A 27,925-nucleotide genomic window follows, 5' to 3' on the forward strand; every position below is an offset into this window, starting at 1 on the left:
TTGAGAATTTTGGTGAAATTTTGGGGGGAATTTGGGTAAAAATTGGGGAAAATTTGGAGGAATTTGGGGGAATTTCAGGGGAAATTGGGAATTTTGGAGAAAATTTGGGAATTTGGGGGTAAAATTTGGGAATTTGGGGGTAAAATTTGGGAATTTTGGAGGAAATTTGGGAATTTTTGGGGCACTCACTGCGGGTTTCCTCTGGAGCCTCCTCGATATCAGCCTGGGAAAGGAAAAAAATCCCAAAAAATGAGAAAATTTGGGAATTGTCCCAAATTCTGGGAAGGATTTGGGGGTTTTGGGGGAAATTTTGGGGCTTTTTGGGGGGGATTTGGGGGAATTTTGGGATTTTTGGGGAGGATTTGGGATTTTTGGGGTGAGATTTGGGGTTTTTTTGGAAGGAAAATTGGGATTGGAAGGGTTTTAGGGTGGGAAATCCCATGGAAATTTTTATTTTAATGGAAAAAAAAACCCCAAAACTCCTTCAAGGATCCCCCTGAGGCTCTCCTGGATCTGAGCCCACCCCAAAATCCCCCCAGACACCCCAAAACCGGCCCCAAACATCCCAGGGACACCCCAAAAATGCCATAAAGCAAAAACCCCCCCTGGCAGGGAGCCCAAAACCAGCCCAAGGACCCCAAAACCAGCCCAAGGACACCCCAGCACCCCAAAACCACCCAAAAAAACCCCAAAACCACCCCAAGGTCACCCCCAAAAAAACAGGACCTCCCTAAACCAACTCCTTCCAGTCCAGGGGCTCCCCTAAACCACCCCAAAGACCCCCTGAGACCCCAAACCCACCCTAAGGACACCCCAAAAAAACCCAGGATCCCCCTAAACCAACTGCCTCCATTCCAGGACCCCCCTAAACCACCCCAATGACCCCAAAACCACCCCAAGGCCCCCCTAAACCACCCCACAGACCCCAAAACCACCCCAAGGATCCCCCCAAAAAACCAGAACCCCCCTAAACCAACTCTCATCACTCCAGGACCCCTCTGAACCACCCCAAGGACCCCAAAACCACCCTAAGGTCACCCCAAAAAAACCCAGGACCCCCCTAAATCACCTCAAGGACCCCAAAACCACCCCAAGGTCCCCCTAAACCACCTCAGGGACACCCCCAAAAAACCCAGGACCTCCCTAAGCCAACTCTCATCACTCCAGGACCCCCCTAAACCACCTCAAGGACCCCAAAACCAGCTCAGGGACACCCCAAAAAAACCCAGAATCCCCTTAAACCAACTCTCATCACTCCAGGACCCCCCAAAACCACCCCAAAGACCCCAAAACCACCTCAGGGACACCCCAAAAAACCCAGGACCCCCCTAAACCACCTCAAGGATCCCAAAACCACCCCAAGGTCACCCTAAAAAAACCCAGGATCCCCCTAAACCAACTCCCCCCATTCCAGAACCCCCCTAAACCACCCCAAAGACCCCCTGAGACCCCAAAACCACCCTAAGGACACCCCAAAAAAAACAGGATTCCCCTAAATCAATTCCCCCCCACTCCAGGACCCCCTTAAACCACACCAAAGACCCCAAAACCACCTCAGGGACACCCCAAAAATAACCAGGATCCCCCTAAACCATCTCAAGGACCCCAAAACCACCCCAAGGTCCCCCTAAACCACCCCAAGGATCCCCCCAAAAAAACAGAACCCCCCTAAACCAACTCCCCCCACTCCAGGATCCCCCAAAACCACCCCAAGGTCCCCCAAACCACCCCAAGGTCACCCCAAAAAATCCCAGAATCCCCTTAAACCAACTCTCATCACTCCAGCACCCCCCTAAACCACCTCAAGGAGCCCAAAACCACCTCAGGGACACCCCCAAGAAACCCAGGATCCCCTTAAACCAACTCCCCCCACTCCAGGATCCCCCTAAACCACCCCAAGGACCCCAAAACCCCCCTAAGGTCACCCCAAGAAAACCCAGGACCCCCCTAAATCACCTCAAGGACCCCAAAACCACCCCAAGGTCCCCCTAAATCACCTCAGGGACACCCCCAAAAAACCCAGGACCCCCTTAAACCAACTCCCCCCACTCCAGGATCCCCCAAAACCACCCCAAGGATCCCCCCAAAAAACCAGAACCCCCCTAAACCAACTCTCATCACTCCAGGACCCCCCTGAACCACCCCAAAGACCCCAAAACCAGCCCAAGGTCCCCCCAGCCCAGCCCCCTCCATTCCCGGGGCTCCCCTCAGGATTTCTCCCCTCACGATTTCCCAACGCGGCCCCTCAGCTGGACCTGGCTGGGCTTGCGGTGCCGCTCCCGCAGGAATTCCGCTTCCCAGCGCTTCAGCAGCACCTTCAGCTCCTGCTGCCGCTCCATGGCCGCGGGACCGGGATTGGGACCGGGGATTTTGGGGTCGGGGACCGGGATTGGGACCGGGACCGGGAATTGGGACCGGGGATCGAGGGAAGCTCCGCCGAGGACTCCAAAGCCGCCTCAGAGCGAACCTCCCGCTCCCGCCGAGCGCCAGCCAATAGGAAGGCAGGGATTAGTGATTGACAGCAAAATTCACCAATGGGAAGGCGGAGTGTAGAAGCGCCCGCCTATTTCGCCTTGATCCAATAAAAAATAAATAAAACGTTGACGGACAGATGTGAGAGCCAATGGGAGGAAAGAAACCCGCCTCCAATGCGGGTTTTGCCAGCTGATTGGTTGTCACGACGAGCAGACACGGAAGTAAACCTTCCGTTCGAGCTTTGGGCCAGTGGGGGCTGCGGGCGGTCCGTGAGTGGGTGGCGCCATGTGGATCGGGAATGGGGGTTGGGACCGGGATTGGGATCTGGAATCGGGATTGGGATCGGGGATCGAGGGAGGCTCCGCGGAGGACTCCAAAGCCGCCTCAGAGCGAACCTCCTGCTCTCGCCAAGCGCCTGCCAATAGGAAGGCAGGGACAAGAGATTGACAGCGAAATTCACCAATGGGAAGGCGGAATACAGAAGCGCACGCCTATTTGGCCTTGAGCCAATGAAAATTAAATAAAACGTTGACGGATAGATGTTAGAGCCAATTGAAGGAAAGAAATCCGCCCCTATAGCTGGCTTTGCCCGCTGATTGGTTGTCACGACGAGCAGACACGGAAGTAAACCTTCCGTACGAGCTTAAGGCCAGAGGGGGGCTGCGGGCGGTGCGAGAGTGGGTGGTGTCATGTGGATCGGGAATGGGGATTGGGATCGGGATTGGGGGCTGGGATTCGGATTGGGATCGGGATTGGGGGCTGGGATCGAGGGAAGCTCCGCCGAGGACTCCAAAGCCGCCTCAGAGCGAACCTCCCGCTCCCGCCGAGCGCCAGCCAATGGGAAGGCAGGGATTAATGATTGACAGCAAAATTCACCAATAGGAAGTCGGAGTGTTGAAGCGGCCGCCTCTTTCGCATTAAACCAATGACAATTAAATATAACGTTGACGGACAGATGTGACAGCCAATTGAAGGAAAGAAATCCGCCCCTACGGCGGGCTTTGCCCGCTGATTGGTTGTCACGACGAGCAGACACGGAAGTAAACCTTCCGTTCGAGCTTTGGGTCAGTAGGGGCGGCGGGCGGTCCGTGAGTGGGGGGCGTCATGTGGATCGGGAATAAGGATTGGGACCGGGAATGGGATCGGGATCGGGAATTGGGGTCGGGGATCGAGGGAAGCTCCGCGGAGGACTCCAAAGCCGCCTCAGAGCGAACCTCCCGCTCCCGCCGAGCGTCAGCCAATGGAAAGGCAGGGATCAGTGATTGACAGCGAAATTCACCAATAGGAAGTCGGAGTGTAGAAGCGCCCGCCTGTTTCGTCTTGAACCAATGACAATTAAATAAAACGTTGACGGACAGATGCAAGAGCCAATGGAAGGAAATAAATCCGCCCCCAATGAGGGTTTTGCCCGCTGATTGTCCGAGCAGACACGGAAGTAAACCTTCCGTACGAGCTTTGGGCCAGTGGGGGCGGCGGGCGGTCCGTGAGTGGGGGGCGCCATGTGGATCGGGAATGGAAGTTGGGACCGGGACTGGTATCGGGGATCGAAGGAGTCTCCGCCGAGGACTCCAAAGCCGCCTCAGAGCGAACCTCCCGCTCCCGCCGAGCTCCAGCCAATAGGAATGCAGAGATTAATGATTGACAGGAAAAATCACCAATAGGAAGTCGGAGTGTAGAAGCGCCCGCCTATTTCGCCTTGAACCAATGACAATTAAATAAGCGTTGACGGACAGATGTGAGGACTAATGGAAGGAAAGAAATCCGCCCCTATGGCGGGGATTGCCCGCTGATTGGGTATCACCACGAGCAGACACGGAAGTAAACTTTCCGTATGAGCTTTGGGCCAGTGGGGGCTGCGGGCGGGCGGTGAGTGTGGGGCGCCATGTAGATCGGGAATCAAGAATGGGATCGGGATTGGGGTCTGGGATCTGGATTGGGATCGGGAATTGGGGTCGGGGATCGAGAGAGGCTCCGCCGAGAACTCCAAAGCCGCCTCAGAGCGAACCTCCCGCTCCCGCCGAGCGTCAGCCAATGGAAAGGCAGAGATAATTAATTGACAGCGATATTCACCAATGGGAAGGCGTATGCAGAAGCGCCCGCCTATCTCGCCTTGAACCAATGACAATTAAATAAAACGTTGACGGACAGATGCGATAACCAATTGAAGGAAGGAAATCCGCCCTCAATGCGGGTTTTGCCCGCTGATTGGTTGTCACGTCGAGCAGACACGGAAGTAAACTTTCCTTACGAGCTTTGGGCCAGAGGGGGGCTGCGGGCGGGCGGTGAGTGGGGGGCGCCATGTGGATCGGGAATGGAGTCTGGGACCGGGATTGGGGGCGGGGATCGGGAATTGGGGTCGGGGATCGAGGGAGGCTCCGCCGAGGACTCCAAAGCCGCCTCAGAGCGAACCTCCCGCTCCCGCCGAGCGCCAGCCAATGGGAAGGCAGGGATTAGTGATTGACAACAAAATTCACCAATGGGAAGGCGGAGTGTTGAAGCGGCCGCCTCTTTCGCGTTGAACCAATGACAATTAAATAAACGTTGACGGACAGATGCGAGAGCCAATGGAAGGAAAGAAATCCGCCTCTATGGCGGGCTTTGCCCGCTGATTGGTTGTCACGACGAGCACACACGGTAGTAAACCTTCCGTACGAGCTTTGGGCCAGTGGGGGCGGCGGGCGGTCCGTGAGTGGGGGGCGCCTTGTGGATCGGGAATGGGGATTGGGACCGGGATTGGGGGCTGGGATCTGGATTGGGATCGGGAATTGGGGTCGGGGATCGAGGGAGGCTCCGCCGAGGACTCCAAAGCCGCCTCAGAGCGAACCTCCCGCTTCCGCCGAGCGCCAGCCAATAGGAAGGCAGGGATTAGTGATTGACAGCGAAGTGAGCCAATGGGAAGGCGTATGTATAAACTGCCGCCTCTCTAGCCTTGAACCAATGAAAATTTAATGAAACACTGACGGACAGCTGTAGAAGCCAATTGAAAGAAAGGAACCCGCCCCTATGGCGGGCTTTGACCGCTGATTGGTCGTCACGACGCGGATACACGGAAGTGAAGTTCCGTACGAGCTGAGGGCAGTCGGGGGCTGCGGGCGGTGAGTGGGGGGCGCCATGTTGGGGGGGCGGGCGGCGCGGTCGCGTTTGGGGATCCCTGAGGGGACTTTGGGATAATTTGGGGATCCCTGTGGGAATTCCCAGATACCCGGAGGGGACGGAATTTGGGATCCCTGTGGTAATTTCCAGACCCACGGGAGGGGCTTGGGATCCGTTTGGGTGTCCCGGGATTTCCATTTTGGGGAGCGGCGCTGAGGGGGTCCCCTCACAACCGCCGCCATCTTTTTCCCTCACGAAGCGATACGCTCGCATTTGGGGTTTCTCTGCAATTCTTCGCTTCTCCATCATCCAAAAGATCCCCAAACCCCCACAACCCCTCCAAAATCCCAGCTTTTCTTTGGGATATCCTGCAATTTGCGATTTCCCTGAAACTTTTCTCTCCCCACAGCCCCCCTCGATGGATTCCCTCCTCTTCCTCTGCGCCCGCCGCGTCGTCGCTCACCGCCCTCTTCCCGCCCTTCCCGCCGATCTCCACCCGGTGCTGTTCCAGGCGGCGTTCCTGGACGGCCGGCCCCTGGTGCTGCGGGATTTGGTGGCCGCTTGGCCTTTCCCGGTGCTCAACTTCCAGCGGTTGGTGGGACGCCGGGAGCTGCTGCGGGATCATCCCTGCAAGCTCTGCGTCCAGGCCGTCATCCTGGCCGTGGTGGCGCAGCTGCGGCGGCAGCTGGAGGAGCCCGGACACGACGTCAGGTGGGTTCTGGAATGTTCCGGGATGGGGACAGCCTCTGGTGCTCCGTGCTTTTGGATGGTTCCTTCCTGGTGTCCGTGGTTCATTCCTGGTTTTCGTAGTTCCTTCCTCTTTTTGATGGTTTCTTCTACTGTCTGACGGTTCCTTCCCATTTTTGATGGTTCCTTCCAGTTTTTGATGGGTCCTTCCAGTTTTTGATGGTTTCTTCTGGTATCTGATGGTTCCTTCCCATTCTAGATGGTTCCTTCCTGGTTTTGGTGGTTCCTTCTTGTATTTGATGGTTCCTTCCCATTTTTGATGGTTCCTTCCCATTTTTGATGGTTTCTTATAATTTTCGAAGGTTCCTTCCTTGACAGTTCCTTCCCATTTTTGATGGTTTCTTCTTGTTTTTGATGGTTTCTTCCAATTTTTGATGGTTCCCTCCCATTTGTGGTGGTTCCTTCCCATTTTTGATGGTTTCTTCCCATTCTAGATGGTTCCTTCCTTTTTTGATGGTTCCTTCTTGTATTTGATGGTTTCTTCCCATTTTTGATGGTTCCTTCCTTGACGGTTCCCTCTCCTTTTTGATGGTTCCTTCCCAATTTTGACGGTTCCTTCCCATTTTAGAAGGTTCCTTCCTTGATGGTTCCTTCCCATTTTTGATGGCTCCTTCCCCTTTCTGATGGTTTCCTCCTGTTTTTGATGGTCCCTTCCAGTTTTTGATGGTTTCTTCCTCGTTTTGATGGTTTCTTGCCATTTTTGATGATTCCTTCCTTGACAGTTCCTTCCCATTTTTGATGGTTTCCTCCTGTTTTTGATGGTTTCTTCTTGTAGTTGATGGTTCTTTCCTGTTCTTAATGGTTCCTTCCTGGTTTTGATGGTTTCTTGCCATTTTTGATGGTTCTTTCCCATTTTAGAAGGTTCCTTCCTTGATGGTTCCTTCCTGTTTTTGATGGTTCCCTCCAGTTTTTGATGGTCTCTTACCATTTTTGAAGGTTCCCTCCTTGACAGTTCCTTCTTGTTTTTGATGGTTTCTTCCAATTTTTGATGGTTCCTTCCCATTTTTGATTGTTCCTTCCCATTTTTGATGGTTCCTTCCCATTCTAGATGGTTCCTTCCTGTTTTTGATGGTTCCTTCTGGTATTTGATGGTTTCTTCCCATTTTTGATGGTTCCTTCCTTGACAGTTCCCTCCCCTTTTTGATGGTTCCTTCCCAATTTTGATGGTTTCTTACTGATGGTTCCTTCACATTTTTGATGGTTTCTTCTTGTTTTTGACCGTTCCTTCCTGGTTTGATGGTTCCCTTCTATTTTTGATGGTTCCCTTTTATTTTTGATGGTTTCTTCCCATTTTAGAAGATTCCTTCCTTGATGGTTCCTTCCCCTTTTTGATGGTTTCCTCCTGTTTTTGATGGTTCTTTCCTGTATTTGATGGTTCCTTCCCATTTTTGATGGTTTCTTACCATTTTAGAAGGTTCCTTCCTTGACAGTTCCTTCCCATTTTTGATGGTTCGCTCCCATTTTTGATGGTTTCTTCTTGTTTTTGTTGTTTCCTCCTGGTGTCTGATGGTTCTTTCCCATTTTTGATGGTTCCCTCCAGTTTTTGATGGTTTCTTGCCATTTTTGATGGTTCCTTCCTTGACGGTTCCTTCTCGTTTTTGATGGTTTCCTCCTGTTTTTGATGGTTTCTTCTTGTTTTTGATGGTTTCTTCCAAGTTTTGATGGTTCCCTTCCATTTTTGATGGTTCCCTCCCATTTTTGATGGTTCCTTCCCAATTTTGATGGTTGCTTCCAGTTTTTGATGGTTGCTTCCAGTTTTTGATAGTTCCTTCTTGTACTTGATGGTTCCTGCCCATTTTTGAAGGTTCCTTCTCATTTTTGATGGCTTCTTGCCATTTTAGATTGTTCCTTCCTTGACAGTTCCTTCTTGTTTTTGATGGTTTCTTCTTGATCTTCATGGCTCCTTTCCATTTTTGATGGTTCCTTTCTGGTTTTGGTGGTTCCCTCCCATTTTTGATGGTTCCTTCCCGTTTTTGATGGGTCCTTCCTTGACAGTTCCTTCCCATTTTTGATGGTTTCTTCCCATTTTTGATGCTTCCCTTCATTTTTTGATAATTTCCTGCCATTTTTGATGGTTTCCTCCCATTTTTCATGGTTTCTTTCTGGTTTTGGTGGTTTCCTCCCAGTTTTGATTGTTCCTTCCCATTTTAGATGGTTTCTTCCCATTTTTTATGATTTCCTCCTGTTTTTGATGGCTTCTTCTTGGTTTTGATGGTTCTTTCCTATTTTTGATGGTTTCCTCCTCTTTTGAGAGTTCCTACCTATTTTTGAGGGTTTCTTCTCGTTTTTGAAACTTTCCTCCAGTTTTTCATTTTTTCTTTTTGGTTTTGATGGTCTTGATGGTTTCTTGCCCTTTTTTTATGATTTCCTCCCATTTTTGATAGCTCCTTCTTGTTTTTGACGGTTTCTTCCCATGTTTGATCATTTCCTCCCATTTTTGATGGTTTCTTCTCATTTTTGATGTTTTTTTCCCATTTTTAATGGTTTCTTCTTGGTTTTGAAGATTTCTTCACGATTTTATGGTTCCTTCTAATTTTAGATGATTCCTTCCTTGGCGGTTCCTTCCCATTTTTGATGGTTCCTTCCCAATTTTAAGGTTTCTTCCTGGTTTTGGTGGTTCCTTCCCATTTTTTATAGATTCCTCCCATTTTTAATGGCTTCTTGGTGTTTTTGATGGTTTCCTCCCATTTTTCATGATTTCTTTTTATTTTTGATGGTTCCTTTCTGGTTTTGATGGTTTCTTCCCATTTTTGATGGTTCAATTTTTGATGGTTCCCTCTCATTTTTGAGGGTTCCTCCCCATTTTTGATGGTTTCCTCCCATTCTTGATGGTTTCTTCTTCTCCTTGATTATCTCCTCAATTTTTTGATTGTTTCTTCCCATTTTTGATGTTTTCCTCCCCTTTTTGATGTTTTCCTCCCCTTTTTAATAGTTTGTTCTTGGTATTGATGGTTCTTTCCCATTTTTGATGGTTTCTTCTTGGTTTTGATGGTTCCTTCCTATTTTTGATGGTTTCTTCTTGGTTTTGATGGTTCCTTCTTGGGTTTTGATGGTTCCCTCCCATTTTTAATGATTTCCTCCCCATTTTTGGATGATTCACTCCCCTTTTTGACAGTTCCTTCCCGTTTTTGATACTTTCCTCTCCTTTTTAATAGTTTGTTCTTGGTATTGATGGTTCTTTCCCATTCTTGATGGTTCCTTCTTGGGTTTTGATGGTTCCTTCCCATTTTTGATAGTTTCCTCCCCTTTTTAATAGTTTGTTCTTGGTTTTGATGGTTCTTTCCCATTTTTGATGGTTTCTTCTTGGTTTTGATGGTTCCTTCCCTTTTTGATGGTTTCCTCCCTTTTTCCATGCTTTCCTCCCCATTTTTTGATCCCTTTTTCCATGCTTTCCTCCCCATTTTGGATGATTCCCTCCCCTTTTTGACGGCTCCTTCCCGTTTTTCCAGCCTGCGTGTGCTGGACATCACCGGACTCCCCGACTCCGCGTCCGGCCGCGCTCCGGACGGGATGAGCGTCTGGTCCGGCACGGTGGCTTTGGCCAAGGCTTGCGTGGAGGTGTCCAAGCACCAGCGGGAATTCCAGAGGCGCGGATCCAAGCGGCACAAAGGCCGCTCCGGAGCCGCCACGGCCGCGGCCGCTCCGCAGCCCCCGGGCGTGGACGTCCACGCCGACCTGTTCGTCAACGGGACGTCCTACGGGATCCTGCGCGACGCGCTCCAGACGGCGGCCGCCGGCCCGCTGCGCCTCAAGTGCCGCGAATTCCAAGCGGAGGAACTCTCGGCCTCCGGGATCGTGGCTTTGCTGGAATCCTTGGATCCGTCCTTCCTGCGGAGGGTGGATCTGCGGTTCAACAACCTGGGATTGGCCGGGCTCTCGGTGATCCTGCCGCACCTCTCGCGCTTCCCGGAGCTGCGCAGCCTCAAGCTCCAGTACAGCAACGTGGACGTGCGGCGCCCGACGCCGGAATCGGCCATCGGAATCCGGTGCCTGGCCGGGCAGCTGGGAATGCTGCCCAGCCTCCGCGAGCTCAACCTGGGATCCTCCCGGCTCTCCGGGAATCTGCGCCAGATCCTCTGGTGAGTTCCGCACCCAGCGGGGCCTGCCCGGGCCCTTCCCGCGCTCCCGGGGGTTTCCCAAGGGTTGGGGGTCTTGGGGGTCTTTCCCAGTCTGAGTGATCCTGTGCTTCCCGGATTATCCCAACGTTCCCATGATTCCATTATCCCAACAGTTCGTGACGCGGTGATTCCATTGTCCCATCATTCCAAGATCCTAGAATTCCTTGTTCCATGATTCCCAAAGGTCGGTCTCGATGGTCTTGGAGGTCTTCTCCAACCTTAATGACCCCTTGATTCCATGATTTCCTTATCCCAACATTCCCATGATTCTGTTATCCCAATAGTTCATGACTCAGTGATTCCGTTGTCCCGGAATCATTGATCCCAGGATTCCATGAGCCCAGGATTCCATGATCCCCGAATCCCTGATCCCAGGATTCCATGATCCCAGGATTCCATGATACCAGATTCCCTGATCCCAGGATTCCATGATCCCAGATTCCCTGATTCCAGGATTCCATGATCCCAGGATTCCCTGATCCCAGATTCCCTGATCCCAGGATTCCAAGATCCCAGGATTCTGTTATCCCAACAGTTCATCACTCAGCGATTCCATTATCCCACAATTCCATGATCCCGGAATTCCTAAATTCTAAGATTCCCAAAGGTTGGGCTCGATGGTCTTGAGGATCTTTTCCAACCTGAATGATCCATTCTTTTTAAGAATTCTTTATCCCATGATTCCATTGTCCCAATAGTTTACAACTCAAAGATTCCCTCATCCCATAATTCCATGATCCCATAATTCCTCATTCCACGATTCCCAAGGTTTGGGCTCGATGGTCTTGAGGATCTTTTCCAACCTGAATGATCCATTCTTTTCAGGAATTCTTTATCCCAATGATCCCATGATCCCAATAGTTTACAACTCAAAGATTCCCTCATCCCATAATTCCATGACCCCATAATTCCTCGTTCCATGATTCCCAAGGTTTGGTCTCGATGGTCTTGGAGATCTTCTCCAACCTTAACGATCCCAGGTTCCCTTGATCCCGTTCTCCCAGTGACTCAACCATTCCATAACTCTGTGATTCCATAACTCCATGATCCCATCATTCCTTGACTTCAGGATTCCCAAAAGTTGGACTTGATGATCTTGAACAGTGGCTCCATGACCTCATAACGCCGTGATCCCATCATTTCATGACTCCCTGATCCCAGAATCCCAACATCCCATGATTCCATAGCTCCACAATTCCACAATTCCCTGCATCCATGACCCCATCATTCCATGATTCTCAAAGGTACAACTTGATGTTCTTGGGGATCTTTCCCAACTTCAGCCGTTCTGTAATTCCATGGTTCCATGACCACACCACTCCATGACCCCCTAATCTCATGGATCCATAATTCCATAACTCCATGATCCTCAACCGTCAGACTTGATGTTCTTGGAGACCTTTCCCAATCTGAGTCATTCCACGATCCCAAAATTCCAAAATCCCAGAATTTTCAGAGGTCAGACTTGATGCTCTTGGAGTTCTTTCCCAACCACAGCAATTCCATAATTCCACAATTTGATTCCACAATTCCATTGCTCAGTGATCCCATAATTCCATGATTGTCAAACCTTGAACTTGATGGTCTTGGAGACCTTTCCCAACCTCAGCCATTCTGAAACTCCATGATCCCATCATTCCAAAATCCCAGGAGTTTCAAAAGTCGAACTTGATGTTCTTGGAGATCATTCCCAACCTCAGCCATTCCACAATTCCATGATTACTTGACCCACAATTCCATGATTTTCAAACCTTGAACTTGATGACCTTGGAGCTCTTTCCCAACCTCAGCCATTCCGTAACTGCATGATCCCATAACTCCATCATTCCAAAACCCCAGGATTTTCAGAGATCAAACTTGATGTTCTTGGAGCTCTTTCCCAACCTCAGCCATTTCATAATTCCACGATCCCATCATTCCAAAACCCCAGGAGATTCAGAGGTCAAACTCAACGTTCTTGGAGTTCTTTCCCACCCTCACCTGTCCCACAATCCCAGGATCCCGAGGATGCAATCCCAGCTCTCAATCCCCTCATTTCCCCCCTGAATCCCAACCAATCCTCACCTCTCCCTTTTCCCTCCCGCCAGCGACCTCCAGGCTCCGTTGGAAAGCTTGGAATTGGCCTTCTGCTCCCTCGTTCCCGCCGACCTCGCCTTCCTCTCCCAAAGCTTCCACGCTCCGGCCCTCAAAAGGTTGGATCTGAGCGGCCACGACTTCTCCCAAGGCCTCCTGGAGCCGCTGCGGCTGCTCCTGGAGGAGACCTCGGCCTCGCTGCTGCACCTGGATCTCATGGAATGCCGCATGGCCGACTCCCACCTGGACGCGCTGCTGCCGACGCTGCGGCGCTGCTCCCGCCTGCGCTTCCTGGGACTCTACGGCAATTCCCTGTCCACGGCCGCGCTCAAGGATCTGCTCCAGAAAACCTTGGAGCTGCCCGACCTCCGCCTGGTCGTCTATCCCTTCCCCGTGGATTGCTACAAGCCGGAGCCGCCGCCGGAATCCGCGTGGAATTTCGAGGAGCCCGTGGATGAGGAACTTCTGGCGGCGGCCGACGTTGAGTTTTCCCAAATGTTGGCGAATTCCGGGAGAAACGACCTCGTCTGGACTTCCAACCCCTACGGCCACGGAGCCCTGGACTACTTCTCCTTGTGATTTGGGAAAAGCTCGGAGCCTCCATTTGGAAAATCGCCGGCTTTTCCAAAATCCGGGCGTTTCCCGCCTCATCCCGGTGCTTTTCCGCCTCATCCCAATGTTTTTTTCCCTTTATTTTGGTGCTTTTCTGCTTGGTTTTTATATTTTCCCACCTCATCCTGATGTTTTGTGTCTTATTTTAGGATTTTCCCACTCATCCCGGTATTCTTCCGTTCAATTTTGGTGTTTTTCCCCCCACTCCGACCCCAAAGATTTTCCCGGAACTTTTGTTGTCACGTCCAGAGGGGAAAAGCCTTTGGATGGCCTTAATTCCCATGGGACATTCAGTAATTATGAAATAAATATTAATTAATTATTCATCAGTAATTAATTATTATTAAGCTGTTACCACACAAATTCTATCCAAAACCACCCCGAAATTCCCAAACCCTTCCTCCCAGATCCTTTATCCCAAATCACCCAAATCCTTCATCCCAAATTCCCAAACCCTTCCTCCCAAATCACCCAAATCCTTCATTCCAAATCCTTTATCCCAAATTCCCAAATCCTTCATCCCAAATCACCCAAACCCTTCATCCCGAATTCCCAAATTCTTCACCCCAAATTCCCAACTCTTTCATCCCAAATCCTTCATCCCAAAGTTCCCAAATTCTTCATCCCAAACCCCCAAATCCTTTATCCAAAGTTCCCAAATCCTTGGTCCAAAGTTCCCAAATCCTTCATCCAAAAGTCCCAAATCTTTCATCCCAAATCCCCAAATTCTTAATCTTAAATCTCCCATCCCAAATCCCAAAATCCTTGGTCCAAAATTCCAACTCCTTCATCCCAAAATCCCAAATTGCCAAATCCCCCAAACCCTTCATCCCAAATCCCCCAAGTCCTTGATCCCAAATCCCCAGACCCATCATCCCAAATTCCTTGGTCCACAGTTCCCAAATCCCTCATCCCAAATCCCCCATCCCAAATCCTTCATCCCAAATCCCCAAATCCTTCACCCCAAATCCCCAAATCCCCAAACCCATCATCCCAAATCCTTCATCCCAAGTCCCCCAAGTCCTTGATCCCAAATCTCCAAATCCTTCATCCCAAATCCCTAAATCCTTGATCCAAAATTCCCAAATTCTTGGTCCAAATCCCCAAAACTTACGTGCAAAACCCTTGATCCCAAATCCCCAAATCCTTGATCCAAAGTTCCCAAATGCTTGGTCCAAAGTTCCCAAATCCTTCATCCCAAATCTCCAAATTGCCAAATCCCCCAAATCCTTCACCCTAGATCCCCAAAATCCTTCATCCCAAATCCCCAAACCCATCATCCCAAATTCTTTATCCCAAATCCCCAAACCCATCATCCCAAATTCCTTGATCCAAAGTTCCCAAATCCTTCATCCCAAATCCCCAAACCCTTGATCCCAAACCCCCAAATCCATCATCCCAAAATTCTTGATCCGAAGTTCCCAAATCCTTCATCCCAAATCCTTCACCCCAAATCCCCAAACCCTTCATCCCAAATCCCCCAAATCCCCAAACCCATCATCCTAAATCCCTCAAATCCTTCATCCCAAATCCCTTAAATCCTTCACCCCAAATCCCCAAACCCATCATCCCAAATCCCTCAAATCCTTCATCCCAAATCCCTCAAATCCTTCACCCCAAATCCTCAAACCCATCATCCCAAATTCCTTGGTCCAAAGTTCCCAAATCCCCCATCCCAAATCCCCAAATCCACCATTTAAAGAAGGAATGACATTTTTGGGGCGATTTCCTGGGAATTTTAGCGATGAGCAAAAACAGGAATCGTGAAAGGGGCAACACTTCCTGAAATGAATCATTTAAATAAAAACCAGAGTCCTTAATTAATTCATCAGCCAATTTAATGAACGAGTTTATTCCCATTCCCTTTCATGGATTCCGATTCCATTTGAAGGGATTCGGATTCCTGTTCAAGGGATTCTGATTCCATTTCAAGGGATTACGATTCCCTTTCAAGGGATTCCGATTCCCTTCCAAGGGATTCCGATTCTCTTTCAATGGATTCCGATTCCCGTTCAAGGGATTCCGATTCCATTTCAAGGGATTCCGGTTTAATTTCCAGGGATTCCGATTCCCTTTCAAGGGATTTCGATTCCCTTTCAGGGCATTGCGATTCCCATTCAAGGGATTCTGATTCCCTTTCAAGGGATTCCAATTCCATTTCAAGGGATTCCCTCTCAAGGGATTCTGATTCCATTGCAAGGGATTCCGATTCCCTTTCAAGGGATTCCGATTCCATTTCAATGGATTCCGATTCCCTTTCAAGGATTCCGATTCCCGTTCAAGGGATTCCGATTCCTGTTCAAAGGATTCGATTCCCTTTCAATGGATTCCGATTCCCTTTCCATGGATTCCAATTCCATTTCAAGGGATTCCGATTCCCTTTCAAGGGATTCCATTTCAAGGGATTCCGATTCCCTTTCAAGGAATTCCATTTCAAGGGATTCCGATTCCCTCTTAATGGATTCCGATTCCATTTCAAGGGATTCTGATTCCATTTCAAGGGATTCCGATTCCCGTTCAAGGGATTCCGATTCCATCCCAAGGATTCTGATTCCATTTCAGGGGATTCAGATTCCCTGCAATGGATTCCGATTCCCTCTCAAGGGGTTCCGATTCCATCCCAAGGATTCCGATTCCATTTCAGGGGATTCAGATTCCCCTTCAAGGGATTCCAATTCCCTTCAAGGGATTCGACTCCATTTCAAGGGATTCCAATTCCCTCTCAAGGGATTCCGATTTCATTTGAAGGGATTCTGATTCCCTCTCAATGGATTCCGATTCCCGTTCAAGGGATTCCGATTCCATTTCAGGGGATTCCAATTCCCCTTCAATGGATTCCGATTCCCTTTCAGGGGATTCCGATTCCCTTTCAAGGGATTCCGATTCCTTTTCGAGGGATTCCCTCTCAAGGGATTCTGATTCCCGTTCAAGGGATTCCGATTCCCTTCCAATGGATTCCGATTCCATCCCGAGGATTCCGATTCCCGTTCAAGGGATTCCGATTCCTTTCAAGGGATTCCATTTCCAGGGATTCCGATTCCCTTTCAAGGGATTCCGATTCCATTTCAAGGGATTCCGATTCCATTTCAAGGGATTCCGATTCCATTTCAAGGGATTCCGATTCCCGTTGAAGGGATTCAGATTCCCTTTCAGGGGATTCCGATTCCCTCTCAATGGATTCCGATTCCTCTCAAGGGATTCCGATTCCCCTTCAAGGGATTCCGATTCCCTTCAGGGGATTCCGATTCCCCCTCAATGGATTTCGATTCCCTTTCCATGGATTCCGATTCCCGTTCAATGGATTCCGATGCCATTCCAAGGGATTCCGATTCCAGTCCAAGGGATTCTGATTCCAGTTCAAGGGATTCCGATTCCTTCGCAATGGATTCCGATTCCATTTCAAGGGATTCCGATTCCATTTCAATGGATTCCGATTCCCGTTCAAGGGATTCCGATTCCCTTCCAAGGGATTCCCTTTCAAGGGATTCCGATTCCCTCTCAATGGATTCCGATTCCCTTCCAAGGGATTCCAATTCCCTTTCAAGGGATTCCGATTCCATTTCAAGGGATTCCATTTGAAGGGATTCCGATTCCCTTTCAGGGGATTCCAATTCCCTTTCAAAGGATTCCGATTCCATCCCAATGGATTCCGATTCCATTTCAATGGATTCCGATTCCCCTTCAAGGGATTCCGATTCCCTTTCAAGGGATTCCCTTTCAATGGATTCCGATTCCCTTTCAAGGGATTCCCTTTCAAGGGATTCCGATTCCATTCCGAGGATTCCGATTCCCTTTCAGGGGATTCCGATTCCCTTTCAAAGGATTCTGATTCCCTTTCAAGGGATTCCATTTCACGGGATTCCGATTCCCTTTCAAGGATTCTGAATCCATTTCAAGGGATTCCGATTCCTGTTCTAGGGATTCAGATTTCATTCTGAGGATTTCGATTCCATTCCGAGGATTCCAATTCCATTCCGAGGATTCCGATTCCATGCCAAGGATTTTGATACCATTCCGAATATTCCGATTCCATTCCGAGGATTCCGATTCCATTCCAGGCCATTCCGATTCCATGTGAAGGCTTTACGGTGCCGAAATCGCCGTTTCCTCCTCCAATCCCGCTTTTTCCGCCCGCAGAATTCCCAGAATCTCCCCGGACAGCCGATACTCCTCCCCATCCCACCGAAAATGCGTCGGGGGCTCCTCGGGCCCGTCCTCGAACCGGAACCCGGCGCTGAACTCCTGGGCCAGCGCCGAGCGCACCAATCCCACGCCGCCGGCCTTGGGGGGCGCGGGGTGGTAGAGCCGCCCGTTCTCCGGGAGCACGGCCAGCGCTCCCGGCCGGAACGGCACCGTCAGCGCGGCGCCGCCGCCGCAGAACGACAGCAGGGGCTCGCCCCGGGGGCCGCGCAGGAGCTGCGTGAACACCACGGGCAGGTCGGAGCAGCGCAGGAAATTGCGCTCGCGGCCGCAGCGCGACACCCACGGGAAGCGGCGCCCGTAGCGCCCGCCGCGGTTCCGCTCCAGGCGCCGGAAGAAGAAGGAGAGGAAGGCGACGTCTGCGGGGAAACGCGGGGATCAGCGACGGGGGACGGGTTGGGGATTTTTGGGGGAGTTTTGGGCAATTTTTGGCTGAATTTTCGGGGTTTTTTTGGGTTTTTTTGATGGGTTTTTTGTGGTTTTGTTGATGTTTTTTGGCATTTTTGGGAGTTTTTCGTGGAGATTTTTTGGGGTTTTCTATTGGTTTTTTTGGGTGTGTTTTTAGTGGTTTTGGGGGTTTTGGTGGTGGTTTTTGAGGTTTTTTTGGTCTTATTTGGGGTTTTTCTAATGGTTTCTTATCATGGTTTTGATGGGTTTTTTGGTGGTTTTTTGGTGCTTTTTTGGTGGTTTTTTGGGGTGTTTTTTGATGTTTTTTGGCTATTTTTTGGACTTTTCATGGAGATTTTTTGGTGTGGTTTTGGTGGTTTTTGTGGAGTTTTTTAGGGATTTTTTTGGGTTTTTTCCAGGTTTTTCCAGTGTTTTTTGGGGTTTTTCCAGAGGTATTTTCAGGTTTCTTTGGGATTTTCTCAGTGTCTTTTTGGGGTGTTTTTGGGCGCTTTTTGGGGTTTTTTGGGTGGTTTTTGTCATGGTTTTGGGGGTTTTTTGGGGGAGTTTTGGGGGATTTTTGGAGGTTTTTGGGATTTTTTTTGCTGGGTTTTTGCGGTTTTGTTGATGGTTTTTGGCACTTTTCTGGTGGTTTTTCCTGAAGATGCTTTGGGATTTTTGGTGATTTTTTTGGATGTTTTGGGGTTTTTTGTTGAGGTTTTGGTGGTTTTTGTGGAGTTTTTTAGGGATTTTTTTTGGTTTTTTTCCCAGGTTTTTGAGTGTTTTTTAGGGTTTTTCCAGTGGTATTTTCAGGTTTCTTTGGGGTTTTCCCTGTGTCTTTTTGGGGTATTTTTTTGGGGTTTTAGGTGGTTTTTCTCATGGTTTTGGGGGTTTTTGGGTGGTTTTTCTCATGGTTCTCGAGGTTTTTTTGGGTGGTTTTTCGGTGGTTTTTCTAATGGTTTTTTGGGGTTTTTTGAGGGGTGTTTTCATTGGTTTCTGGGCTTTTTGTGGTGGTTTTTGAGGTTTTTTTGCTCTTATTTGGGCTTTTTCCAGTGGTTTTATATCGTGGTTTAGAAGGATTTTTTGGTGATTTTTGGATGGTTTTTTGGGGTGTTTTGGATGGTTTTTGCCAATTTTTGGGGTTTTTCATCAAGATTTTTTTGCTGTGGTTTTGGTGGGGTTTTTTTTGTGATTTTTCCCATTTTTGGGAGGTTTTTGTTGAGGTTTTTAGGGATTTTTGGGTTTTTTCCAGGTTTTTTGAGTGTTTTTTTGGGTTTTTCCAGTGGTATTTTCAGGTTTCTTTGGGGTTTTCCCAGTGTCTTTTTGGGGTCTTTTGGGCGCTTTTTGGGGTTTTTTTGGTGGTTTTTGTCATGGTTTTGGGGTTTTTTAGGTGATTTTTGGGTGAATTTTTGGGGTTTTTTGGGGTTTTTTTGCTGGGTTTTTGCGGTTTTGTTGATGGTTTTTGGCACTTTTCTGGTGGTTTTTCCTGAAGATGCTTTGGGATTTTTGGTGATTTTTTGGGATGTTTTGGGGTTTTTTGTTGAGGTTTTGGTGGCTTTTGTGGAGTTTTTTAGAGATTTTTTAGGTTTTTTTCCCAGGTTTTTGAGTGTTTTTTAGGGTTTTTCCAGTGGTATTTTCAGGTTCCTTTGGGATTTTTCCAGGGTCTTTTGGGGTATTTTTTTGGGTTTTTGGGTGGTTTTTCTCATGGTTTTTGGGGTTTTTGGGTAGTTTTTCTCATGTTTTTTGGGATTTTTTTGGGTGGTTTTTCTCATGGTTTTTTGGGGCTTTTTTGTGGGGTGTTTTCATTGGTTTCTGGGCTTTTTGTGGTGGTTTTTGAGGTTTTTTTGGTCTTATTTGAGGTTTTTTCAGTGGTTTTATATTGTGGTTTTGAAGGGTTTTTTGGTGGGTTTGTTGGTGGGTTTTGGTGGTCTTTTGGGGTGTTTTTTGATATGTTTTTTGCCATTTTTTGGACCTTTCATGGAGATTTTTTGGTGTGGTTTTGGTGGTTTTTCTGGAGTTTTTTAGGGGTTTTTTTTAGGTTTTTTTTCCCAGGTTTTTTCAGTGTTTTTTGGGGTTTTTCCAGTGGTATTTTCAGGTTTCTTTGGGGTTTTTCCAGTGTTTTTTTGGGATCTTTTTGGGATTTTCTGGTGGGTTTTTGGGCTTTTTTTTGGGGGTGTTTCCAGTGGTTTCTGGGGTTTTTGTGGTGGTTTTTGAGGTTTTTTTGGTCTTATTTAGGGTTTTTCCAGTGGTTTTATATCGTGGTTTAGAAGGTTTTTTGGTGGTTTTTTGGGGTGTTTTGGATGGTTTTTGCCTTTTTTTTTGCTTTTCATGGAGATTTTTGGGAGGTTTTTGTGGAGTTTTTGGTCATTTTTTGCATTTTTGGGGTTTTTTGGTGGAATTTTATTGGGGTTTTTGGGTTTTTTCCGGTGTCGTTCTGGGCTCTTTTGGGGATTTTTGGAAGTTTTTGTGGTGGTTCTTGGGGTTTTTCTGGCGTCTTCTTGGGGATTTTTTTGGGTGATTTTGGGGGTTTTTGGTGTTTTTTGCCTTTTCTCGATGGGTTTGCAGTTTTTTGATGGTTTTTGACGGGGTTTTTTGGGTTCTTGGGGAGATTTTTTTGGCTTTTTTTGGGGTGACTTCTGTGTGTTTTGGGGTTTTTTGGGTGGTTTTTGGTGGGGTTTTCTGGGGTTTTTCCAGTCTTATTTGGGGTTTTTTTGGAGGTTTTAGTGGAGATTTTTTTGGGTGATTTATTTGTGGTTTTGGGGTTTTTTTTGGGGGTTTTGGGGGGTTTTTTGAGGCTTTTTGGGGTTTTTTTGGTGGGGTTTTTTTGGGGGTTTTCCAGTCTTATTTGGGGTTTTTGGGGGGATTTTAGTGGAGGTTTTTTGGGGTTTTTCCAGTGGTTATTTGGGGGTTTTTTGGTGATTTTTCTTGTGTATTTTTGGTGGTTTTTGGGTTTTTTTAGTGGCTCTTCCAGGGTTGTTTTGGGTTTTTTGTGGGTGGTTTTGGTTTTTTTTGGGGGTTTTTTCCAGTCTTATTGGGGTTTTTTGGGGGGTTTTAGGGGAGTTTTTTAGGGTGATTTTTTGGGGTTTTTTTGGAGGCTTTTTTGGGGGGTTTTTAGGGGTTTTTTTGGGGGTTTTGCCAGACCTATTTGGGGTTTTTGGGGGTTTTAGTGGAGATTTTTTGGGGTTTTTCCAGTGGTTATTTGGGGGTTTTTTGGAGATTTTTGTTGTGGTTTTTTGGTGGTTTTTTGGTGTTTTTTCCTGTGTTGTTTTGGGGATTTTTGTGGGTTTTTTTGGAGTGGTTTTTAGGGGTTTTCTTGGTTTTTTCCCAGTCTTATTTGGGTTTTTTTGGGGGTTTTAGTGGAGATTTTTTTGGGTGATTTTTTAGTGGTTTTGGGGTTTTTTGGAGGCTTTTTTTGGTGGTTTTTTGGGTGTTTTTGGGGTTTCTTATTTGGGTTTTTCCAGTCTTATTTGGGGATTTTGGGGATTTTAGTGAAGATTTTTTTGGGTGATTTTTTGGTGGTTTTGGGGCTTTTTTGGAGACTTTTTTGGGTGTTCTTTTGGGTGTTTTTGGGTTTTTTTATTTGGGTTTTTCAGTCTTATTTGGGGTTATTGGGGCTTTTAGTGGAGATTTTTTTGGGGTTTTTCCAGTGGTTATTTGGGGGTTTTTGGTGATTTTTGTTGTGATTTTTTTGGTGGTTTTTGGGTTTTTTTGGTCATTCTTTTGGTGTTGTTTTGGGGTTTTTGTGGGATTTTTTGGGGTGGTTTTTGTGGGTTTTTCCAGTCTTTTTTGGGGTTTTTTGGGGGTTTTAGTGGAGATTTTTTTGGGTGATTTTTGGTGGTTTTGGGGTTTTTGTGGAGACTTTTTTGGGTGTTCTTTTGGGGGTTTTGGGGTTTTTTTATTTGGGTTTTCCAATCTTATTTGGGGTTTTCTGGGTGTTTTAGTGGAGATTTTTTGGGGTGATTTTTTGGTGGTTTTGGGGTTTTTTTGGAGGCTTTTTTGGGGGGTTTTGGGTGGGTTTTGGGGTTTTTCCAGTCTTATTTGGGATTTTTTGGGGGTTTTAGTGAAGATTTTTTGGGTGATTTTTTGGTGGTTTTGGGGTTTTTTTGGAGGCTTTTTTTGGTGTTCTTTTGGGGGTTTTGGGGTTTTTTTATTTGGGTTTTTCCAGTCTTATTTGGGGTTTTTTGGGGTTATAGTGGAGATTTTTTTGGGTGATTTTTTAGTGGTTTTGGGGTTTTTTTGGAGGCTTTTTTTTGGTGTTTTTTTGGGTGTTTTTGGGGTTTCTTATTTGGGTTTTTCCAGTCTTATTTGGGGTTTTTTGGGGGGTTTTACTGCAGATTTTTTTTGGTTTTTCCAGTGGTTATTTGGGGGTTTTTGGTGATTTTTGTTGTGATTTTTTTAGTGTTTTTTGGGGTTTTTTTGGTCATTCTTTTGGTGTTGTTTTGGGGTTTTTGTGGGATTTTTTGGGGTGGTTTTTGTGGGTTTTTCCAGTCTTATTTAGGGTTTTTTGGGGGGTTTTAGTGGAGATTTTTTGGGTGATTTTTTTATGGTTTTGGGGTTTTTTTGGAGGCTTTTTTTGGTGTTTTTTTGGGGTTTTTTGGGGGTTTTAATGTGGGTTTTTTCAGTCTTATTTGGGGTTTTTTGGGGGATTTTAGTGAAGATTTTTTGGGTGATTTTTTTGGTGGTTTTGGGGGGTTTTTTGGTGGTTTTTTTGGTGGTTTTTTGGGTGTTTTTGGGGTTTTTTATTTGGGTTTTTCCAGTCTTATTTGGGGTTTTTGGGGGTTTTAGTGGAGATTTTTGGGGGGATTTTTTGGTGGTTTTGGGGTTTTTTTGGAGGCTTTTTTGGGTGTTTTTTGGCGTTTTTTGGGGGGTTTTTCCAGTCTTATTTGGGGTTTTTGGGGGTTTTAGTGGAGATTTTTGGGGGGATTTTTTGGTGGTTTTGGGTTTTTTTTGGAGGCTTTTTTTGGTGTTTTTTTGGGGTTTTTTGGGGGTTTTAATGTGGGTTTTTTCAGTCTTATTTGGGGTTTTTTGGGGGATTTTAGTGAAGATTTTTTGGGTGATTTTTTGGTGGTTTTGGGGTTTTTTGGAGGCTTTTGTTGGTGGTTTTTTGGGTGTTTTTGGGGTTTTTTATTTGGGTTTTTTCTGTCTTATTTGAGTTTTTTGGTGGCTTTAGTGGAGATTTTTTTTGGGTGATTTTTTAGTGATTTTGGGGTTTTTTTGAGGCTTTTTTTGGTGGTTTTTTTGGGGTTTTTTTTTGGTTTTTCCTGTCTTATTTGGGGTTTTTTGGGGGTTTTAGTGGAGATTTTTTGGGGTTTTTCCAGTGGTTATTTGGGGGTTTTTGGTGATTTTTGTTGTGATTTTTTTAGTGTTTTTTGGGGTTTTTTTGGTCATTCTTTTGGTGTTGTTTTGGGGTTTTTGTGGGATTTTTTGGGGTGGTTTTGGGGTTTTTTTGGGGTTTTTCCAGTCTTATTTGGGTTTTTTTGGGGGTTTTCGTGAAGATTTTTTTGGGTGATTTTTTAGTGGTTTTGGGGTTTTTTTGGAGGCTTTTTTTGGTGGTTTTTGGGTTTTTAATCTGGGTTTTTCCAGTCTTATTTGGGGTTTTTGGGGGTTTTAGTGGAGATTTTTTGGGGTTTTCCCAGTGGTTATTTGGGGTTTTTTTGGTGATTTTTGTTGTGATTTTTTTGGTGTTTTTTGGGTTTTTTTGGTCATTCTTTTGGTGTTGTTTTGGAGATTTTGTGGGATTTTTTGGGGTGGTTTTGTGGTTTTTTGGGGTTTTTTTTCAGTCTTATTTGGGTTTTTTTGGGGATTTTAGTGAAGATTTTTTGGGTGATTTTTTGGTGGTTTTGGGGTTTTTTTGGAGGCTTTTTTTGGTGGTTTTGGGGGGTTTTGATGGGATTTTTTGGGGTTTTTTTCCAGTCTTATTTGGGGTTTTTTGGGGGTTTTAGTGAAGATTTTTTGGGTGATTTTTTGGTGGTTTTGGGGTTTTTTTGGAGGCTTTTTTGGGGTTTTTTTGGGTGTTTTTGGGGTTTCTTATTTGGGTTTTTCAGTCTTATTTGGGTTTTTGGGGGGGTTTTAGTGGAGATTTTTTGGGTTTTTTCCAGTGGTTATTTGGGGGTTTTTTGGTGATTTTTGTTGTGGTTTTTTTGGTGTTTTTGGGTTTTTTAGGTCATTCTTTTGGTGTTGTTTTGGGGTTTTTGTGGGGTTTTTTGGGGTGGTTTTTAGGGGTTTTCTTGGGTTTTTTCCAGTCTTATTTGGGTTTTTTTGGGGGTTTTAGTGGAGATTTTTTGGGGGATTTTTTGGTGGTTTTGGGGTTTTTTTGGAGGCTTTTTTTGGTGTTTTTTGGGGGGTTTTTGGGGTTTCTTATTTGGGTTCTTCCAGTCTTATTTGGGGTTTTTGGGGGTTTTATTGGAGATTTTTTGGGTTTTTCTAGTGGTTATTTGGGGTTTTTTTGGTGATTTTTGTTGTGATTTTTTTGGTATTTTTTGGGTTTTTTTGGTCATTCTTTTGGTGTTGTTTTGGGGTTTTTGTGGGATTTTTTGGGGTGGTTTTTGTGGGTTTTTCCAGTCTTATTTGGGGTTTTTTGGGGGTTTTAGTGGAGATTTTTTTGGGTGATTTTTTGGTGGTTTTTGGGGGTTTTGATGGGATTTTTTTGGGTTTTTTTCAGTCTTATTTGGGTTTTTTTGGGGGTTTTAGTGAAGATTTTTTTGGGTGATTTTTTGGTGGTTTTGGGGCTTTTTTGGAGGCTTTTTTGGTGGTTTTTTTGGGTGTTTTTGGGGTTTCTTATTTGGGTTTTTTCCAGTCTTATTTGGGGTTTTTGGGGGTTTTAGTGGAGATTTTTTTGGGTGATTTTTTGGTGGTTTTGGGGCTTTTTTGGAGACTTTTTTGGGTGTTCTTTTGGGTGTTTTTGGGTTTTTTTATTTGGGTTTTTCAGTCTTATTTGGGGTTATTGGGGCTTTTAGTGGAGATTTTTTGGGGTTTTTCCAGTGGTTATTTGGGGTTTTTTGGTGATTTTTGTTGTGATTTTTTTGGTGTTTTTTGGGGTTTTTTTGGTCATTCTTTTGGTGTTGTTTTGGGGTTTTTGTGGGATTTTTTGGGGTGGTTTTTAGGGTTTTTCTTCGGGTTTTTCCAGTCTTATTTGGGGTTTTTTGGGGGTTTTAGTGAAGATTTTTTTTGGTGGTTTTGGGTTTTTTTGGAGGCTTTTTTTTGGGGTTTTTTTAGGTGTTTTTGGGGTTTCTTATTTGGGTTTTTCCAGTCTTATTTGGGGTGTTTTTGGGATTTTAGTGGAGATTTTTTTGGGTGATTTTTTAGTGGTTTTGGGGTTTTTTGGAGGCTTTTTTTGGTGTTCTTTTGGGGATTTTGGTTTTTTTTTATTTGGGGTTTTCCAGTCTTATTTGGGGTTTTCTGGGTGTTTTAGTGGAGATTTTTTGGGGTGATTTTTTGGGGGTTTTGGGGTTTTTTTGAGGCTTTTTTTGGTGGGGTTTTTTTGGGTTTTTTTTTTGGTTTTTCCAGTCTTATTTGGGGTTTTTAGGGCGTTTCAGTGGAGATTTTTTTGGGGTTTTTCCAGTGGTTATTTGGGGTTTTTTGGAGAATTTTTTTGGTGCTTTTTTGTTTTTTTTTTTTTGTGGTTTCTTAATTAATTTTGGATTGAATAATTCTAATTTAATAATGAGTTATTAATTTAACGACTGAAGGAATAATTAATTAATCAGGGAGTGATTAATTCATTAGCTATAAATATGCAAATGAGGGGGGGGTTCTGCCTTTTCACCCCTTCCCAAAGCTCAACCCCCCCCAAATTAAGCATTAAATCCTAATTAAAGCTTCAAATCCCAATTAATAACCAACTCCTAATCAATATTCAGCTCCCAATTAACAAGGGGATTAATTAATGAGGTTAATTAGGGCGGTACCTTTGAAGCAGGTGACGAAGTTCTTGACTTTGGTGTCATCCAGGAAAAGCTGCAGAAAAAACGAGAAAAAGCCTCAAAAAAGTCGAGTTTAGCCCAAAAAATCCCGGGATTTTTCTCTGGGATGGGTTTGGGATCCATCCTGGATCCTTTTGGGGTTTTTTTATGGGGATCCAGCCGGGGTTTGCCCGGAATTTTGGGGGATTTTTTTGGGATCTGCTCTGAGTCCTTGGAAAAATTTTTTTTTGTTTTGTTTTTTCTTTTTTGGGGTTTTTTTTTTGGGTTTTTGGGATTTTTTTGGGGATTCCTTTGGAATCTGGGTGAGATTTGTCTGGGATCTGACCAGGATCCATCTGGAATTTATTTGGGATTTTTAATCCGGGTTTAATCCGGGATTATTTTGAGATCTGCCCGGGATCCTCCCGGGTTTTATTTGGGATTGATCCTTGATCGACCCTGCGATGTTTTCGGGATCTGCCCGGAATCCAGGCGGGATCCGTTGCCCAGAACCCCCTCCCCACCCCCCCAACCCCTTATCGATCCCTTATCGATCCCTTATCGATCCTTTATCGCCTCCCCTCACCTGCCCTTGGTGATCCACGTAATAAAAATACTCGCGGATTCCGGGCTCCGGCCGCTGCCCCTGCTGGTACTGGAGCCCCGAGCGCGAGCAGAGCCGCAGCACCGCCCCCACCCTCATCGCGACAGCGAGCGGCGACCCCCGACAGGGCCGGGCCACCTCCCTGTCGCGACAGGCGACAGCGAAGGCCGCGACACCGGCGCCACCCGGAAGCGGCCAGCAGGGGGACCGCAATGTGAGGGCACCGCGGGTGGTGCGGCGGTGAAAACGGTCCGGGGGGAAGCGGAAGTGGAACGAGAAGTTCCGGGGGGAAAGGGGGGTCTCGCGGCTATGGAGGATCCTATAGATCTCCGGATCCTATAGAATCCCTCTATAGACCCCTCAGAGCTTCTCTATAGGGGCTCAGGGCTGTATAGAGCTTCAGGGACTCCTTAAAAACCCCCTATAGGCTCCTCGAGCGCTGCGCTCCCTCATAGATGCGCCCCCACCCGGTCCCTTCCCGCCATTTTGCCCTCAGGGCCCTCAGGGTCCCGCAGGCGGCGGGAAAAGCTCCGGGATGAGGGAAAAAGTTGGAAAATGAGGCGGAAAAATCTCGGGCTGAGGGAAAAAACACCGGGATGAGGTAGAAAAGCAGCTGGGATTGTGGGGGGAGAAAGAGAGGGATGAGGGGGAAAGTGGAAAATGAGGGGGAAAAGTGGAAAATGAGGGGGGAAAACCAAAAAATGAGGGGGAAAATCACAAAATGAGGGGGGAAAGACCAAAATGAGGGGGGAAAACATCAGGATGAGGGAGAAAGAATTCGGAAAAGAAGGAAAATAATTAAAATTAGGTGAAAAACAAACAATTAAAAAAATAGTGGGGGTGGGGGGTTGGAACCAGCAGGATGAGGGGGAAAAGCGCTGAAATGAGGTAAAAATCCAGCAAAATGAGGTGGAAAAGCAGCAGGAATTGGTGGAAAAGCACTGGGATGAGGCAAAAAATATGAAAATGAGATGGGAAAACACTGGGATGAGGGGAAAGTTACTGGGATAAAGGGAAAAATACCAAAATTGTGTAAAAGTCTGAGGGGATAAGAGCTAAAATATCAAAATGAGGGGGAAAAACAACGGAATAAAGCCAAAAATATTAAAATGAAGGGAGAAATCACCAGAATAAGGGGGGAAATAGTGGGATAAGGTAAAAAACCCCCAAATTTAGGTGGAAAAAATCAAAATAAGGGAGAAGAACACGAGTGAGGGGGGAAGTAATGGGATGAGGGGGGAAATACCAAAATGAGGTGGAAAAGCAGGAAAATGAGGTGGAAAACAGAGAAATGAGGTGGAAAAACACTGGGGCGAGGAGGAAAATACAAAAATTAGGCTGAAAACCACCAGGATGAGGGAAAGATGCTGGGAAAAAGTGGAAAAATATGGGGGAAAGTGGAAAATGGGGGAAAAGTGGAAAAATGGGGCAAAACCTGCCAAAATGAGGTGGAAAAAAACCAGAGTGAAGTAAAAAAAATTGGAGTGAGGTGGAAAAACACTAAAATAAAGTGAAAAATCACCAAAATGGGGTGGGAATGAAGGAAATAATGGGGGATTCTTGGACTGGGATAAGGATCAGGAGAGATCCCTGAGGAAATCCCACCTGGGAGCCACAGACTCGGGATCTGGGATGGGATGAGTTTATTTCCAACAGAATCAGAGCAGGATAACAAGACCCCCCCCAAATCCAACTTTTCCCTCCCCCAATTCCCTCGT

At 46.5% G+C, this 27,925-nt stretch overlaps 2 protein-coding genes across 2 annotated transcripts; one reads left to right on the forward strand and one right to left on the reverse strand.

Annotated features, from left to right (window-relative positions):
- Positions 1-5,466: 5,466 nt before the first annotated feature.
- LOC311163060 (leucine-rich repeat-containing protein 14-like) lies at positions 5,467-13,281 on the forward strand. Its single transcript, XM_084221753.1, has 4 exons — positions 5,467-5,570; positions 5,978-6,279; positions 9,765-10,394; positions 12,521-13,281. The coding sequence occupies exons 2-4, from the start codon at positions 5,987-5,989 to the stop codon at positions 13,083-13,085; spliced, it is 1,488 nt and encodes a 495-aa protein (XP_084077879.1). The 5' UTR covers positions 5,467-5,570; positions 5,978-5,986; the 3' UTR covers positions 13,086-13,281.
- A 1,663-nt stretch (positions 13,282-14,944) lies between these two features.
- Positions 14,945-26,420, reverse strand: LOC311166307 (UPF0598 protein C8orf82). The gene is made up of 3 exons (XM_084226206.1): positions 26,190-26,420; positions 25,610-25,658; positions 14,945-17,677 (listed from the first exon to the last, which is right to left on the reverse strand). The coding sequence occupies exons 1-3, from the start codon at positions 26,304-26,306 to the stop codon at positions 17,202-17,204; spliced, it is 642 nt and encodes a 213-aa protein (XP_084082332.1). The 5' UTR covers positions 26,307-26,420; the 3' UTR covers positions 14,945-17,201.
- Between the last annotated feature and the right edge of the window lie 1,505 nt (positions 26,421-27,925).

The sequence above is a fragment of the Fringilla coelebs genome, assembly GCF_963513975.1.
Source record: "Fringilla coelebs genome assembly, chromosome: 1".
NCBI classification, from domain to species: Eukaryota; Metazoa; Chordata; class Aves; order Passeriformes; family Fringillidae; genus Fringilla; species Fringilla coelebs.